Source organism: Calypte anna, chromosome Z (assembly GCF_003957555.1).
Source record: "Calypte anna isolate BGI_N300 chromosome Z, bCalAnn1_v1.p, whole genome shotgun sequence".
NCBI classification, from domain to species: Eukaryota; Metazoa; Chordata; class Aves; order Apodiformes; family Trochilidae; genus Calypte; species Calypte anna.
Window position 1 is genome coordinate 58,042,252 of NC_044274.1, and position 19,095 is coordinate 58,061,346.

Genomic DNA, 19,095 nt, shown 5'->3' on the forward strand with positions numbered 1-19,095 from the left:
AGAGGCAACCCCGGCTCCCCACGCCGCGGGGCGGGGCGCGGCCGTGGCGGGCGGAGAGGGGCGGCTCTGCCAGCGGCGGCCCGAGTGGGGAGGGGAAGGGGGAAGCCGAGCAGCCTCCCGGTACCTCGGGGGCCGCCTGCACCCGGCTGGGGGCCGCCCGTCCTTACTCCTACTCGAAGTTCTGCCGATACCTCCTCAGGTAGGCGAGGAGCTGGCACAGCAGGGGTAGTAACGGCCTTTTCCCGGGCACACACAGAGGAAAGCACCAGGTGGGAGGAGGGAGTTAACTCTCAGAGGACATCGCTGTCTCGGTGGTGGACTTTGGGGTACTTTTTTTTTTTTTTTTTTTTTTTTTTTTTTTTTTTTCTAATTTTATTTCCTTCTTTCTCTCCTTTGCTGCCAAAGGAGGAGTTAAAAGTATGGCAAGGACAACCCCCAAACAAAACTGTTCTTTCTACTGAGTTGTCTGCTTAGGTACTTTTGATTTTGGCAGCAGCTCGTTGCCCCGTGTGTCACTAGAGCAGGGACACTCTACTTGGTACTTCTAGAGGTGGGAAAAGTAGAGGTGAAGTTTCCCAAGACTTTCACAAGCTTTCAGGTTTAAATAAAACAAACAAGGGGTTAAGAGTTAGTCGTGGAAGCAAATTACAGAAAGCACTGTTACAACATCAGCCTCCTTCCACTGAGAACTGACTCAAAACTGATTGTAACTGAAGGTTATGCATTCAATTAATAACGAAAAGATGAAACAAAGACAAACCCTCTGAAAACATCAGAAAGCTAGTACAAGGAAAGCTAAGGCATGAGAAGCTAACACATTAAAAACAAATACAGGATAGGTGAAAGCTCAAACCCCATGAAAATTTTTGAGTTAGGAACAGGGAGGAATAAGAAACACCAGGAAACTTGGTAAATCAATCTCTTTATTTTATAGAAAGTAATTTGATCAGTGTGCTGAACCTGCCATTAGAGGTGGTTTTGCTATTTTTAGTAAAAATAAACATTTGAAAAAATTACCTCAGAACACATATGTCTCCAAGGTTATTTCATTTTAATCATTGTTGCTTTTTTAATACCTATTGCAACTATCTAACACTGGGTGCTCTTAAGAGGAGGGGGAGTGGTACTTTATGTAGGGTATCTCAACAGTTTATATCCTGCAGCTGGTAGTTACGTTCGTGAAACACTACAGAAGATGTATAAACTCACCTTGGCCACAGCAGCATGATATAAATCTGTATCTATTCCACTCTCCCTTCTTCATAAACTTCCTGCAACATCAGCTGTCAGCTGAGAATTTTCTAATGTCACACAGCAAGCCAGTTTAAGTACCCAGATGGCCAGAGTTTTAACTCCCACAGGTTACTAAAGTAATAGCAAAGAACTTGGATCATATATCTGTTTGAGGTAAATGAATCAATTAGCAACACAGGAATTACACACTCTGATTGCATTACGTATTGCTACATAGACAAACACAAGTCACAACTGCTAGTCTATGATATTTAAAAGGGACATCATCAACTATAAGCTAAGTTACTTTGGACATGGAGTTATTGTCAATTAAGCGCTGGCAAATGCAGATTTTATGTTCAGTTTGTGCACATGGCTACTTCAAGTACAAAACACTGGGTAACCACTATAACCCTCCAGTCTGAATAACTTGCATAGCAACAGGGACAATGTATTAATTAATGGAGGAAACAAATTCAGTGGAAATTGTTAAGGGCAACAGCTGGAAGAGTTTGAGTTCAGGTCTTCCCAAGTGACTAGATTTAAAGCTGAGTGTCCTTTTAAAAGTTTCAGATACAACAGAACTCATTTTAACTCATTTTCATTTAATCATTGTAAGAAAGCTACTGATAATTTGACTTGCAGAAATTGTTAAACATCAATTAGCATTATACTAACAAACATTTTACTAATTTTTGAATGAAGTAGCAGCAACATAGAATTCTAGGGAGTTGAGTTTCTGCAGTATTTATTGGGATGGTGACAAAGGTCTGGCAAATACACTGTAATTTTACATAATTTAGTTTTGAGAGTAGCTTACGTTAACTATAGATATAATTGAAAATCCCTATCACAGTCAGTACTGCGCTGGTGTAAGTTTGCCAAGATTATTCATTGTGCAGCTCTACTCAAAATTGACAACATAGTATGTCTTAGCAATTACACACAGAATCTTCTCAGTAGGACAGCTTTTTGTGGTTGCCAGTACAATAAACTGAGCTTGAAATATTAAAACTAATGTGATAAATATTTAAGGACAAAATATCAAGGACATCATTATGTAATGTTGCTGTGAATTTTGCACATTTTTTTTTTTTGAAATGTAACTTTGATAGTTGACTTGGGTGCATGAATCTAATTCACGTATATAAGCAGTAGCCTTCCAGTACCAGTCAGAATTTAAGCTGATCCTCAAAGACTGCTACTGTTAACTGTTGTTTTTCTTGTTTTATAAGAATAAGGGATATTGGAAACTCAGCCACTGAAGAGGCGTGACATATGCATTGGTGTTTTTGTAAGGTGTTGTCACTTTTAGTCACTCTTCTGGTCCATCACTGTACTTAAACTGTTTTGATATTAATTTTGATTTCAAGCTTTGAGTATTGTGGAAGAACAATTATAAGTGAATCACTGAACAGCTGTACAGTTTGTAATGCTGTCACAGGTTTCTTCATGGCAAAATATTCACATTTTTTTATTGCACAATTTGAAAATTCAGGTTATGTGCAGAAAAACCTTCATAGCGTTTGCACTGCAACTTGCAAAACATACATTGAAAATGACCTTAATACATTTTACAAAATCTTTTTAAACAATTTTATATTCTTAAGATAAAAGCATCCTGAGAATGTTAAAGTTCATTTTACAAGCCCTTCATTTCTGCTATGCTTTATTTATCCCCATAATTCCTAGTTTGACAACTTTATTTTACAGTTAATATCTTGGTGCTATAATTCACAAAATATATTTTAGCAAAAGTACACCATTGGCATTCAAGTAATCCAGCCTTATATCTAATTTACAAATAAAACCTCTGTCAAGCTCTCAAGTCAGGAAAAGTAAACTAAAACACTAACAGAAACAGTCTTTAGCTGACTGAAAAATGTAAAGGCTTTGTGCATTAATAATTTGGTCAGACATTTAAGTTATGCAGTTAACTATTTTGGCAAAAAAAAAATTTACCCTTTTCAAAATTTTTTCTTTAATTTTGCACCAAATGTAAACCTACAGTACAAAAAGTAACAATATTAAAGTACTTTGCTGTTGAACTTTTTTCCTTTTTCCTTTTTTAAAGTACTAAGGAAAATCAGACAAGAAAGTAAGTGCTAAGAGTGAACTGACTATCTTTGGGCTAAATAAAAGTCTCACTGGAAAAAAATGAAAAAATTAATTAGGTGGGGTTTTTTCTCTACAGACATGCACATAAAGTCTTAGAAGAAATTCTAGTGCCGTATCCTAAAGCAAACAGTATCTTCCTGTATCTTTTTGATCACGACTAAAACATCTCACATAATCTTGACTATTTCCCTAGGAAGATATCCATTAATATTTACACATTTTTTTAATGGGAGTGTTCAAGGTTAAAAATAAAGTTATTTTTTAAAAGTAAGCCTGCCATCCTGATGGCAGTGTTTCAAGCTATAGAACAGATGACAAGTTCCAGAATATCCTTCAGTTTCTTATACCCCAGATGAGACAAAGGAGATTAGGCAACTTAGAAAGGTAAACAGCCTGGATTCCAGGAATGGAGACAGACAGTGCCTTGCTATATGAATGCTTGCATGGCCAGGAATATCTAATCATACATGCTTTGTTTCTCTTCTACACATAGGTATAAATTTTTATTGTCAGTTGACTAAACAAGTTGAGAAGAGACACAGTTATGGTTGACACTGTGAAAGAGAAACATCTAAGGTTTCCATCTGGACAAACTTGATATTAGAAGGGTGTTGAAGATAAGCAGAGGCCATGCCCAGATGGTATACTCCAGGTGGGAGTGTAACTACCTCAAAAAGAAGAGTAAACTACTTCAGCAACATCTTAATAATATTACAGGTATATAATTCAGAGTAGTGTATAGATTTAATTTAGGCAATGAACAAAATTTGAAGGACCTTGTTAATCTTTTAAGGCATCAGTGCACCAGGGACTAAAAGCTCCAGGTAATAAATATTAAGGGAGGAAGAAAACTAAACAAACCAAACAAAAATTAAACTTAGTGGCACAAGCTCTCATTGTGTATCTGCTTTGTTGGCTAATTCCAGAGAAAATATTTTCAGGGATGTCAGAATGGGAATGTTATACACTGTTCTGAGGGAAATATTAGATCACAAGTTTCACATCATTTTTTAACACATCATTTAAAGGGCTGAATCTATCAGGCAAGATTCTCATCTTTACTGTTCCATCAGCACCACAGGAGAATATGTGATTTGCTGGTCCTGTCTCAATTTGCATGACTCCTGTTCCAATGTTTCTGAAGAGAGACTGTCGAGCATGCTCATTGATGAAAGTGTGAAGAAGACTAAATGTAGACAGACTCCATACCTGAAAAAGCATCAGGACATCAGTCTCTAATAAGGATAATGACCATCATCTTATCATTGACCAATAATGAGAACGGGGAAAGGAGATGGAGAAACTGAACTACATTTTGCATTAATTTTTCTGACACTAACTGTAAAAGAAATGTAGAAATCTGTAATGACAGTTACAGAATATTAGTTTTCTATAGTAAGAAATATGAGAACTAAATTAAAACAAACTAAAAGAGGACTGCAAGTTATGGCTAACATTTCTTAACTACATTATTAAGTGTGAAAGTCAGGGTTGAGAACAAATGCCAAATATATGCACAGCTGATCACTCCACACCTGTACAACATTCATCAACATACCTGTACAACATACACCTGTACATACATCATTACCATCCTCATTTCTGCTCCCTCACCCTCTTTAGTACCTTTATGTTGCCCTCAGCAGATCCTGTAACAAAATACTCTTCTGCTGGATCAACAGCAATTGCTTTGACTGGAGAATCATGACTCTGAAGTAATTGTTGCTGCTGTCTTTGGCGAAGATCAATTATACAGGTAAAGCCTTTTCTGCCTCCAGATATTAACAGCTGATGTTTTGGAGCATATGCTAGCACAGTTGCTCCACTATCATGACAGATAAAAGCTGAAAAACAAAGCAAAGCAATTCAAATAAACACAGAGCACTAACCTCATTTTTACAGTAATAACTTTAATTATCCATATAACTGATTATTTGAGAGAGGATTATTTGAGATGCCATAAGACAGCTGACTTCAACCAGTCCGTGTATTGCAGTACCATGTATATATATTAATTTAACTACAGCCTCAGATGAGTCGTCCTGAAGTTGCAATATTCTTAAATTAAGTATGTACAATCTCTATGAGAAAAAAAATACCCTTTTGCCTATCCTTATATAATCATAGACTGTTAAGACTTGACCAGAAACAGGTTCCCTTCAAACTCTCTAATGATTATTTTGAAGAATATATTTCACATATGAAATGTCCTCCTAAATTACCTGCCCAAATTTCTAATTTTTACTACTTCTTTCAATTTGCTGTTTTTCACATTTGTGTGAATTATGTTTACTCCCTCAAAATGAGTAGAGCAAATGAATGAAGATTACAATTACCAGTACAACCTCAATATGTCTGTGTTATGGTGGCTTGCAGTATATTGTAGCTGAAAGGGTACACTAAATTTCAGTCAGAAATTCCACACGTCTCACACATACCTGTAAGCATTCACCACACTTCAATTACACAGAGCCTAATTCTGTATTTCAGACATTGAAATTAATTTCCACTCAACAAAATACTAGTAATAAAATTAATGAAACTCCACTAAGTATTTATCACATCTGTTAAAGCATACTTTGAGAAATAATTCTTCTAAAGCATTTTTGTAGTACTGTGTTTGTGTGTGTATGAATACATTCACACAAAGAGAAAGCATTCAAAACATTCTGATGCTTGGCATAATACATAGAATAAAAGTGCCCTAGAACTGCACAACCATTTAGAGCAAAAATGCACTACTTTACAAAAGTAGTTATCTTCCAGTTCAACTCCAAAAATTACTATATGAGGTCTTAGCTGTACATCTGCTTGTTCTCTATATTAAAAAAAAATTCTAGTATTTTCTAGAAAATCTGTTGCATTTATTCATATTCAACATTTATTCATATTTTTCAGAGAACCATTTTATAATGATTGGCTTCTCTAAGGACAGGATTTTCAGAAGCAATGTCCTCTCATATACTCCCAAAACATAATGTATCCACAAGTGCCCAATTCTATTTTTATAGTACCATTATTTGGTCTAAAACTTAGCTGGCCAATTTTGAGGGGGACCTTTCTGATTTATGAGTTCAGACACAGCTATAGCTACTCTGAACTGAGGGGTGTAGACACATATCTTGCAAAAAATTCTCATAACTGTACTAAAAACTTAGTTTTGACAGTGTTAACAGCTATTGTCTTAACACACTAGTCACGACAATCTGGAATTGCTCAAAATCTTTTAAAAAGAAACAGAAATTAGAGATGTCTGGCTTTCAGTGGTAGCACTTGAGGTGCAAAGATGAATGCCAAGGTATGCCAAGGAAGGTGCTCATGTCCATGAAACTCATCTTTTATTCAAGCACTAAAACATTTCTCAATAATCTGTTTTTATATTCCTGCTGGTGCATTCACACAGGACAGTGAAATATATTTTACTGCTACTAAACTTACCTCCCACAGTAACTTTTCCATAAAGACAGACACAGACATATTTTTTACTGTGATCAAATATTTCGCTGGTTATATTTTACTTACCATGCACCAAACTATTTGTAGGTGAAACCAAAGTATCCCAAAGACAAATATTTCTGAGGAAAAAAAATGTTCCAATTCAGTGACAAATCTTCTAAAATATTTTGAACACTTGAAAAGTCATCTGAATCTTAAAAGGTTGGCTTAGGCATAAAAATCAATGTAAACAGGTCTGAATGATTATGTTTGAGAAGACCTCAAATTACTTTTATAGTTATACTGCAAGAACATGCCCTCTACACAATCATTCTATGACTGGTTATTCTCATAAAAGATTCATACTGCTATTACAATCTTTTGTAGCTGAACTCACCTAAATGTCAGCAGTTCTTTCTACTTTACCAAAAATTTAGTAAAAAACCAAACCCAAACAGAAAGAGCTATACACAACTCTCTACATCTAAAAAAATAATTTGACAGACTCATAGAAATATAACACAACAGAACTGTTTTAGTTGGAAGGGACATATAGAGATAATCTAGTCCAATTGCCTGATCCTTTCAGGGCAGACTAAAAGTTTGTTATTAAGGGCAGTGTCCAGACAGACTTGAGGACTCCTTTCTCTGGGTACCAGGAAAATGAGCTCAGCACCTCCCTTCTCATACAGCAGCTGAAAGGAGGAACTTCAATGTCCCTATGGAACCTCCTTTAATAGGCACATGGAATTTAGCTGCAAATGTTGCTTCTCCACCTCTACCACCAAGTAAGACAGTAGAACCATGCATGTTGCTCTTAAACTACTTCAAAGAAGTTATTAAAAAAAAGAGAGGTGAAGGGAAGTAAAGAAGAGAAAACATGGGAACGGTTCATTTTTATGATCTCTGCAGTTCTCACCTGTTGTCAGAAGACAATCCTGCTGTGGCTATCAAAGATGATGAACTTACGAAAACAAAGTCATTGGCTGTTTTGTTATGACACTGCCACGTCTGGAAAAGTGCAGTTTAGAAATTATCCATTAATTAAAATCCAGATTTTGTCTAAGCCTGAAAACTTAAAACTTTATCAAGAAGGTAAGTAGTTAGTTTAAAGAACACAGGCTATAAAGGTATATGTATGTCTTCTGACACTCTTATATTTCCTTGGAGAGATTCTTTCAAGTTCCAAGTTATTGACAATTAATTAACAACTGAAAAGTATTAACAAGCCTCAAAGAGCACTACAGTAATTCCAGATCTAATACTGCATTTTCTCCAGTTTAGTATGATTAGGATTTAAGAGCTCATCTGCCACATAGTTCACAAGATTTCATTATTATATCTTGGTTGGTTACAAGCATAATCCCTGCTCGCTCCGAACTATTCTAAAGGAGAAGGAAGTAAAGTACAATACAAGTTTATGAAAGTAAATTTACTTCTGAGCTTACCAAATATGGTTTAGGTGAAGTTCCAGTAAGTGGGCAACATTTCCAATTTGTTTGATATAAACTTATATATCCATCACCGTCAACAATTCCAAACTGGAAAAAAAAATTATTGTAAATATATATGTAAGTATTACAGAAATATTATCTACAATTCAAAGAAAACTGCTTTAGACTTGAAGAACTTGGCGTTTCTGCTAATTTACAATTAAACTGGGGGGATGGGTGGAAGAGAAGATGGTAAGTTCAGAGGCACCCTTTCAGTTACCTTATTTCCTTGGTAATTGAATCTCATTCGAGTTACCCTTGAGTTGCCACCAGATCGAAAACATGTGATTTGCTGTGCATGACCCCATTCAAACATTCTTACACTACCATCTTGAGCACCTGTCAGGTCTGCAACAGAAAATATTTATCAATTTTCACAGGTGTTATAGCATCTGAACAGGAATGTTGCTTCCAAAATTTTAAGAAATCTCACACCAGCTTACAACATCCTCAAAATAACTAATGCCAGAATATGTGCCATAGTACCTGGCATACAGTAGGAGTAGGGGGTGCCACTGAAACTTAAACCTGTGCTATTCAAACTTTATTGAACTGTACGTACTTATTATTCAATTAAGAACTATATTTAGGTGGTGCTAAAATAAGAAGAATCTTATAAAAATAAGAAGTATCTTCTTCCTATTTTCTTTCATGTAAGTCATAAATAAAACAAAGCACTTTTGCTATTAAGAATGCCACTGTTTCTACAGAGTATTATATATCACCCATTATGTATTTCTTTAAAACGAAAAATAGTTTCAGTAATATAGGGCTTATAATTAAGTTTTAAAACACTAAGAAAATACTAAGAAACCGGGCCCATTACTAAATATATAATCTTTAGATTTATTTTTTTTTTAACAAAACTCAGCTTACAGTATGGTAATGTTGGATGAGAAGCCATTCGTCTGACGTTATTAATAGCCTTCTTGATCATCTGTTCAATATAAAAAAAAACTATTAAAAACTACTACTGAAAAAAGTTACTGAATTAGAGTATTTAGTGATTGCTGAGAGCTGCGTCATATGAAAATTCCTACTTGAATTGGACTGGGTTTAGAAATTCAGAGAGAAGTAAATTTCTTTCAAGACTAGTGTAGATGTTAATACTTTTGATCTTTATACATCTAGGTAAATAATAACTTATTGCTTCCGAGATTTATGGATCCAAATATAAACACTCTTTAGACTGCAGTCTTACCTCTTTTCTTGCCAATTCCTTTCTGATTCCATTAAATTTATTGGAATATTCCTGAATATTGTAAGATAAGCAAGAGAGAGGCAGAAGCATGTAAAGAAAGAGGTAAACAAACTTTTAACAGGAGTAAAAAGAAAAGGAAGGAATATATTTATTTTCAAGTTTAGTTAATTTATTGTAATTGATTGAAAAGTGAGTATTTGTGGACATCCAAAATAAGCAATATACCTAACAGCTGGCAGATAAAAAATTCTTTAAAAGTGTTTATAGTTTTGCAAATAATGATCCAATAGGTTTCCAGCACCACTTCTGTTCCTAAATTCCAAACTTTGCTTTGATCAAGGTTCGTTACCAAGAATACTGTGTTTCTTAGTTGACTGATTTCTAAATAGAAAGTGTTCAATATATGAAGAAGAGGACTGGAGACATTAGGACTATTAGAATAAAACTGCCATCTAATTAAATTATAAGTCCAACCCACAACAGGAAAGCAGCAATGCAATTCTATTTTCCTTACATGTCTCTTCCCTTCTCATCTTTTTATTAATGCACACAGAAACTAAGTTTCCATTCCTTTATCTCCTGTTAGTTCTCCTCAAAAGCATCTGGCTGTTGTGAGGACTGTAATTCTTCAGAAAATTGTTGGGATTCAGTTTGCTCAGGCATGTATTTTTCACCTGAACCTCAGAGAGAAGAGGGTGAAAATTTATATTCAAGCCAGGTATTAACTTTAAATGGCAACACAGATATTTTACTTCCAACACAGCAGCTACCGTCAGTAGCAAACTGGTAATGAACTACTTACATACAATTATCCAGGTTGGAAAATACTTTTAAGTTCATTGACTCCAATCATGACTTTCAACTGCTATAATTTTGTACAGTATTTTGCTGCTGCTTTGTCACTGAAACAGTAGATGGCTAATGAAGAGTTTAAAGTATGCTATTCTACCCTGGCCTCCAATCATATTAGGGTGTCAGCTGGAATGACGTATGAATTGCAAATGTTTACTTGCTTCATATTTCTAAATATGATCTGGAGAGTTGAAAAGCAATGTTCTCCAAATTCTCAGATTGCAACCAAAAAGAAGGAAAAATCACTTGGAAAGGAAAGAACTGATATTCTTGCTAAATTTCCAGAGACTTGCATCAGTGGAGTAATTGCTATCCTCTTGACTACATTTTGGAAGCAGACTGAGATCTTCCTATTCTCAAAGCTTTACTATATGTTGAAGAGAGGGCCTTACACCTCTGTGTTACCCAAGCTTATTTCAAAACATTTTCCTAAAGATAAAAAAGATCTTCAAATATATATTTCTTCTTTTTTCCTGCAAGTACTTTAAATTACAAGGAAAAAAGCTGAATGTAAGACATCGGTGAATAAAGCCTTATATATGCTGTGAGATTTAGGGCAAGACAGAAGATAACAGTCTTCAAACATTAGTGCATATACTAATCAGTAAACAATTGCAATACTTTGCTCTCTAACCTTACAGCTTATCCCTGTCTGAAACTGAAAGAACAAATATTCATGTTTCTTGTGTTTCTTCACCAAAATTGAAGGGCTGTGTTGAATTTTAAAGCCACTTTTACCCAGAAATCATCTTCATTCAACAGATAAACATGCATCATTGTCTCCTAACCGCTACTCAATTATGCTTTGTATAAAAGCAAGGTTACATAAACATGCCTTTGAAAGCATATTAACATGAATCTCTGGATCAGTATTTTTAATCTGGAGCAAATGCAAACACTTCCATTATGAATGAAACTGACATTTGATGCTAGTAACCATCAGTTTCCCTTTCGTAGTTGGTAACTACAAAACTGGAATGCTCTGTTGGAGAGTTGGGTGTTTTAGGCCTAATGTTCAATAGGACCAAAAAATGCTTAAAATTCAACCCATCAGTTATTAAACCGGTGTCAGTGATTCAAGCTGTTTAACATGACCCCAGTTTCAAAGCTGACAGTATATACTATTTATTTCGGTAAGGGCTTCCTAGAATTCTCTCTTTTAAGAACTGTGCTGAAGGCTCTGGTGGTTAGCCTTACTTACCTTGCATGAACTGTGTACCAGCAAACAATGAAAAAGAGTAACAGAAAAAACTTAGAGCTAATAAAACATGGTTTACTGAGTATCATTAAGTCTAATAGTTTCTTCTGTTGATGGAAATGCAGCAAAGACAGTCAGACTAAAAAGCCAGTAATGGTAAAGAACAGCGGACTGTATCTACTAAATCGGCTGCAAATTATAGAAAAGCAAAGATGGGAACAAGGATGGAAAGCAGTGTCCAAAGGACCAAAGTAAAAAATAGCAGCAAGAACAAGATTTTGGAGTTCCCTCCAGACCTAAGTCCTTCCACAGTAATATTAATTTCTTCCCAATGATCTCCATTTCTTCGTTCATTTACTTTGTCCTTCATTCAGTACCTTTGTCTCTCCTCCCTAGTGGGCAGGTGTTGTTGTGTGCTGCTGTTGGTTCTCTACTCAGCCACAGTCAAACAGCATGTCAGACAAAACTTAGGTCCAAATATTAACTGCAGATGCATTCAACATAAGCATAGCATACATCTTTAGGTATTACTACATTTAGGTATCTAGGTATTACTACATATTAAAGTAGAAGGTAACTGAAAAACAGTTTAGATTAATAGATAATGTAATTACTTTAAGAAACACGCAAACACATAAATTCTATACATAAATATATGCATAATATATGTGTAAAAAATGAAACGGAGAGGAGAAAGTGGCAAAAATGTCAAAAACATATTTACAGAAGAAACCTGATTGTGGTACTAGAGCTAAAAAACTGGCAGCTAGTAGGATTAGTAGTTCTAAACAGAAGGGAGAGGTGTGGAGACTGGCACATTACCCACTTCGAAGTGTGAATAACATTACTGTTCTTATAACATTCGTACTTTCTTTACTGCTAGTCAAAGTATTTTAAAAAATCAACTAGAATATGAATTAATATAATTATGGACTTGCCCTGAGCTCTTAAATGCAACAAAGTGCAGCCAAATCAGGAGAATTATTTAATTTGGTTACCCAGGAAAACTCCATGTCAATCTGCAGACAGGCTGAGAAATATGGACATCTTTTATGACCTGTTCAGCTATATTACATGGCTCCAAATAACCATCTGCCAGCTAACTAATCAACAGATATGTATTATTAGAGAACACGTATGCTGCACAGGAACAAAGAATAAGTATGCCAATGAACTGCCTAGAATTACCATTCAATCTGAATAAAATCTGAGTTAAAAACTTTTTGTTCACAGCCAAACTCTACTCCAAACATTATTTCTAGAAGAGCTACCCTTGCACAGATGTCACCTCTGCGATAAGAAGGCTCAATTCGTTCCTGTGGACATAGTCACTTTCTACTGTGCAATCCTCACTCTACTTTATGTCAAATATGCCAAGCAGTGAAGATTATCTCCTAAAAACCAAGATCTTCAGAACTGTTAAAGTGTTAAAGCAAAACTGTAGAGCACTTCAAAGAAAACAGCTGACAGCAGCCATTGAGATAAGCAGCCATACATCAGCATAATGTGTAGTTCAACATACACATGATGTCTGTAGTGATGTTTGTAGCCAGTGAAATCTGCTTTAGTTCATTTGCTATCACTTCTATCACAGGAGATCATCCTACTATACAGTGTACTATAATGGTACCTTCTACTAGAGCAGAAGTTGGTATTTACTTTTCAATAAAAACAGGAATAGAACTCAGAATGAAATTTAAGATTAGGCTTAAAAGCTAGGTTGATACTTCACACAAGTATTTCTACCCAGTCTCTAGAAACTTATATTCTGAAATCTCCTGAATATGTATGCTTTTTAGATACACTATTTGGTGTATTTCAAGTCATTAAAGAACAATGCAAGCTGCAACTACTTCCCTGAACACTGATTCCTCATTTCTAAACACTGCCTATATGGCCTGACTAAAAACTTGTCTGCCTTACCTGGTGTACCTTAAATTCCGTGCAGTATTTTAACCTATTAATCAGATTATTATAAACAATTCCAGCACACCTTGATTACACAGAATAACTACATTTACTTAAATGCTAATTTTAAAATATAACAACAAAGGAGAGAAGCAGGCAGAATATACAAGACTAATCTTTGACAAGCAACTTACCACAGATGCACCCCTGCCAGTTTGCGTACTACCAAGCCAAGGCATGTTGATAGGTGTGCCAGGATTACTATGTGTATAAGGAGTGGATCCCTGAACATTTACCAGATCATCACGAGCATGTATAACCAAGAAATCATCAGCCCTATAAAACAATGCTATAGGTTAGATATAATACAACAACATTAAACACTATGCTCTGTTATACTGATTTATACAGTCAAGTTTTGATACTGGCAACATAGAAAGTATACCCTTTATTTTCTATTTCGACATCGTCATCAACCCAGGTGTAGATTTGTGTAGACAAAATTGCAGAAACATCTAATTCTTGAATGTCATGACTTGATGCTATTGCAATGCAATTCCGATTTGCCTGAAAAAAAAATACAAAGGCAGATATAAAAGGAACACTTAAAAAAGTGCTTTTTTTATTTTCACTTGTCACAATACCGTTATTGACAAAACCACACACTTAATAAATTTACAAATCCCAAACATTTGTGTCTACAAATCTATGTATGTGGACTCTCTAAACTTGGCATTATCCCCTTAAAAGTTTACTTGCATGTGAGATAGCACCATACACAATTTGTATTTTGTACTTTTTTCAACCAGCTTTTGCTTCTCCTTTCTTTCCTCAGATGATAAAGATGATGTAACTGTACTACCATGCTTGCAACCAAGCTCACCTCCTCCACTTTTTAACGCTTAAATGGCTAAACAGAAGAAGAAAAGATGACTTCCTGGTTGTCTTTGACAGAGACGGAAAAACAGTACTATGGACAAGCTTCAAGACAAACTAGAGGCCACCTTTCCCTTTTCTCAATGCATTGCACAGTAGAAAAAAAAATTAATTATCAGAAAATTAATTATCAGAAGAAAATTAAGGAGTTCAATCTGTATCAAGATGGATGGCAAAGGATATTTTGCTTAATTCAAAGTAGGACTACCACCTGTTTATGGAGTGGAACTACAACACGATTAGATTATCTTACCTCTTTCATACTCACCTTATTGATGGCAAAAGCAGTAATGATGTCAGACTCCTTATGAATTATTCGTGCCTTGCCTCCTGGGTAACACAAATCTGTTTCTATCTGTATTTAAAAAGTAAGCATATTTAAATGTAAATGTATATGCAGTACTACTTTTTACCAGAAGTATAGAAACAAAACAATGGATCATATGAAATGTCATGTATTTTTTTCTTGATTTTAATTAGTTCCAAGAAAATATTACAAATATACCCTGTAATCAGGGACACTGAAAACCTGTGAGGCAACATGCATACATAGGGGGTGTTGATTAGAAAAAAAAGTCTAAATATTTTCTTCTTGAACAATTTGCTAAGTATTTCCATGCTTTTAGCAAACACTTTTCATCACTGAAACTGATTAAGTAGTCCAACAAATTTCAGACAAGACCTTGAGCAAGAAAATAAATTTGGATTTTGTCAACTTAGTTCTTCATGTTCTCTGCAATTAAATAAATCTGGAATTTTGCATGTGACAGGACCACAAGCCTTTTTACTACCCCATTGACTTTTCTTTCCTTAATGTGACCTAGTTGAATCTTGTCTACCTTTTTGTATATTAGAAAGGCATCCAGACATACACCAGCTCATCAAAATTCTAAAAATCTACCAGCACTGTAGTACTCATTAAAAATTTAAGAGCTTAGCATTTCAAATATTAACCTGACAGAATACAGACTCCAGTCTGTTGCAGATATAAAGTAATTTTACCATAAAAAAGGGCATTGCAAATGAAATGGTGACATAAAAATTGAAACCTGAATTATAAATGTAAAATTTTGTATTTTCTTCAAAACAAAAGGTGATTAGGCTATGGAATGGACTGCCCGGAGAGGTGGTAGATTCTCCGTCCCTGGAGACATTTAAAAAAAGACTGGATGTGGCACTCAGTGCCATGGTCTAGCAACTGCTCCGGTGGGTCAAGGGTTGGACTAGATGATCTCTGAGGTCCCTTCCAACCCGGCTAATTCTATGATTCTATGATTCTATGAATTATTCCAGAACAACCATTTCCCAGACTCTTCCCTTCAATTTCTTAATTCTCTTCAAAAGGTTTATACAAAAATCTTTTAGGGGGAAAAAAAAAGATGGTGATTTTCATCTGTCTGAAAAACTCTGGAAAATCTGTAGCTATTATAAACCACAAAGCAAAATACCTCTTTAAATATTAAAACAAAACTGGTACCATGGTAATCTTAGGTACGTAAAACTGCAGTGACAAACAGATACAAAACCATGACCTATGTTGTGAACAAACCTGCATGAAATTAAGATTTATTTTTTTTCCCTCCCAGTCAGTTCCAATTACCGACTGGCTAATATTCCTCTATCACATAAATAACAAGGTAGCCCAAGGACATCATAGGGTATTCTTATAGCTGTCTTCTCACTATTTCTGTGAAAGAAAGCCTAAAGAATACAGAATTTGTTGGCATTATTAGGCATAGGAATATAGCTTTTTAGTTTCTCGAATCCATCTTTCAAGAAAGTTGATACCAAGTTGTTATATGGCTTTACCACTGTAATAACGAAGGCTCAGTGAAAATTACCTGTGCAAACTAGTAATATGCTAAAAGTTTGCTCTAATTCCTTATGTACTGTGTTCTCAAAGTACTTCTGAATTTTTATCACTGGGCAAATGGCAAAAAGCCTGAGCTCCTCACTTGGCACAGCTGTGGAACTTGAGAATATGTATTGTTCTTACTTGGTTGTTTCATCTAGCTTCCCAGGATACATTTAGTTTCATAGAATCATAGAATCATAGAATCCTTGGGGTTGGAAGGGACCTCGAAAGATCATCTAGTCCAACCCCCCCTGCCAGAGCAGGGCCACCTAGAGCACTTCACATAGGAACGTGTCCAGGCGGGTTTTGAATGTCTCCAGTGAAGGAGACTCCACGACCCCCCTGGGCAGCCTGTTCCAGGGCTCTGTCACCCTTACAGTAAAAAAATTTTTTCGAATATTCAACTTGAACCTCCTGTGCTCCAATTTACACCCATTACCCCTTGTCCTATCACTGGTCACCACTGAGAAAAGCCTAACTCCATCTCCCTGACACTCACCCCTTACATATTTGAAAACATTGATGAGGTCACCCCTCAGTCTCCTTTTCTCCAAACTAAAGAGACCCAGCTCCCTCAGCCTTTCCTCATAAGGGAGATGTTCCACCCCCTTAATCATCTTAGTAGCTCTGCGCTGGACTCTTTCAAGCACTTCCCTGTCCTTCTTGAACTGAGGGGCCCAGAACTGGACACAATACTCCAGGTGCGGCCTCACCAATGCAGAATAGAGGGGGAGGAGAACCTCTCTTGACCTACTAACCACACCCTTTCTAATGCACCCCAGGATGCCATTGGCCTTCTTGGCCACAAGGGCACATTGCTGGCTCATGGTCATCTTCTTGTCAACCAGGACCCCCAGGTCTCTTTCACCTACACTGCTCTCCAGCAGGTCAGCCCCCAACCTATACTGGGACATCGTGTTGTTCTTCCCCAAATGCAAAACTCTACACTTCCCCTTGTTGAATTTCATCATGTTTCTCCCTGCCCAACTCTCCAGCCTGTCTAAGTCTCTCTGAATGGCAGCACAGCCTTCTGGTGTGTCAGCCACTCCTCCCAGCTTAGTGTCATCAGCAAACTTGCTGAGGGTACATTCTATACCCTCATCCAAGTCGTTGATGAAGATATTGAACAACACCGGTCCCAGCACCGACCCCTGAGGGACTCCACTAGTCACACACCTCCAACCAGATTCTGCCCCATTGACTACAACTCTCTGACTCCTTCCTTTCAACCAGTTCCTGATCCACCTCACTACCTGATCACCAAACCCATACTTGATCAACTTATCTACAAGGATGCTGTGAGAGACGGTGTCAAATGCTTTACTGAAATCAAGATAAACCACATCTACCGCTCTTCCATCATCTATCCACCTAGTAATTTCCTCATAGAAGGCTATGAGGTTAGTCAAACATGATTTACCCTTGATAAAACCATGCTGACTGCTCTTGATGACCCCCATGTCCTTGATATGCCTGGAGATAGTGACAAGAACAAGTTGTTCCATCACCTTTCCAGGGATGGAGGTGAGGCTGACCGGTCTATAGTTACCCAGGTCTTCCTTCTTGCCCTTCTTGTAGACTGGAGTGACATTTGCTATTCTCCAGTCCTCAGGCACCTCTCCTGTTACCCATGACTTACTGAAGATGATGGAGAGTGGCCTAGCAATGACCTCCGCCAGCTCCCTCAGCACCCTTGGATGCATTCCATCTGGACCCATCGACTTATGGATGTCCAGATTACTCAGCTGATCCCTAACCCAATCCTCATCTACCATGTCAAACTCCTCATCTATCTTGACTACTTCTGGGGCTAAATGAATCTGGAAACCCTGCAGGAGTAAAGACATATGGGCTCTCTAACAGTACGAGTTTAACTCAATCTTTTTGGAAAACTGAATTTTAAATTTTGTTTCTATGTCAGCAGACATTTAAGGGAGACCAGGAAAGGAAAGATTTCAAAAGGAAATATTTCATAATGATGTAAGGTCTAATTAATTTGAGCCTTACTACTGCGTACCTTATTGATGATGGGCTCTTCCACCACACAATGTTTCATGGTTTCATTGTGCTCCTCTAACGACTTGACCAAGGAAAGAACAACCACAGAAAAAAAAAAGTAAAGATAAGACTTGCAAGGTATCATGGAAATCCTCATTTCCTTGTTGTTTACTCCAATACAGAAAAACTGAAATACAACAGCATGTTTGCAAACACAAGCACACACACACTTAATTTATGTCGTAACAGATATTATCAAATTATGAACACCATATTAAGTACAAGACATTGATTTACTCATTCTGTACTGTAACAGCATTTTGTCCATCCTAATAGTCAAATTTTTCTGTGATAAGTCATCTTCAATGACACCAGAAACAAGAAGATAACAAAATAAAGCCAACATACCTGTGCTGTGTAAGACTAAAAGTGATTCTACTTGGAAACATATAAACTACATCTAAAATATTCCAAAATACCTACTTTACTGGGGGCTGTTCAGCCCTGAGAAAAGACAACTGAAAAGAGATCTTTTATTAATGTCTATAAATATCTGAGGAATATGTGTCAGGAGGAAGGGGCCAGTCTCTTTTCTGTGGTGCCCAGTAATAGGACAAGGAATAATGGGTTTAAGCTAGAACATAAGAAGTTCTACTTCAACATGAGGAGAAACTTCTTTACTGTGATGGTGATGGAGCACTGGAACAAGCTGTCTCTCCTTGTGGAGTCTCATTCTCTGGAGACTTTCAAAATCCCCCTGGATGTGTTCCTGTGTGGCCGGCTCTAGGTGACCCAGCTTTGGTAGGGGGTTGGACAAGATGATCTCTAGAGGCCTCTTCCAACCCCTAAAATTCTGTGATTCTATGAT

The 19,095-nt window shown here is 36.6% G+C and overlaps 1 protein-coding gene and 1 long non-coding RNA gene across 2 annotated transcripts in view; one reads left to right on the forward strand and one right to left on the reverse strand.

Annotated features, from left to right (window-relative positions):
* The first annotated feature begins 112 nt into the window (after nucleotides 1–112).
* On the forward strand, nucleotides 113–14,418 carry LOC115599878. Its single transcript, XR_003988657.1, has 3 exons — nucleotides 113–199; nucleotides 4,998–5,107; nucleotides 14,274–14,418. It is a non-coding gene; the product is annotated as an uncharacterized LOC115599878 (long non-coding RNA).
* Nucleotides 907–19,095, reverse strand: part of DMXL1 (Dmx like 1) — an 87,796-nt gene continuing 69,607 nt past the window's right edge. Inside the window, exons 35-45 of the mRNA XM_030466930.1 lie at nucleotides 18,247–18,309; nucleotides 14,643–14,729; nucleotides 13,884–14,005; nucleotides 13,633–13,774; nucleotides 9,156–9,216; nucleotides 8,500–8,627; nucleotides 8,235–8,327; nucleotides 7,706–7,797; nucleotides 6,874–6,926; nucleotides 4,978–5,195; nucleotides 907–4,560 (exon numbers count right to left, since the gene is read on the reverse strand). Coding sequence (XP_030322790.1) covers nucleotides 4,336–4,560; nucleotides 4,978–5,195; nucleotides 6,874–6,926; nucleotides 7,706–7,797; nucleotides 8,235–8,327; nucleotides 8,500–8,627; nucleotides 9,156–9,216; nucleotides 13,633–13,774; nucleotides 13,884–14,005; nucleotides 14,643–14,729; nucleotides 18,247–18,309 — 1,284 coding nt within the window. The 3' untranslated portion in view covers nucleotides 907–4,335. The remainder of the gene's footprint in view (nucleotides 4,561–4,977; nucleotides 5,196–6,873; nucleotides 6,927–7,705; nucleotides 7,798–8,234; nucleotides 8,328–8,499; nucleotides 8,628–9,155; nucleotides 9,217–13,632; nucleotides 13,775–13,883; nucleotides 14,006–14,642; nucleotides 14,730–18,246; nucleotides 18,310–19,095) is intronic.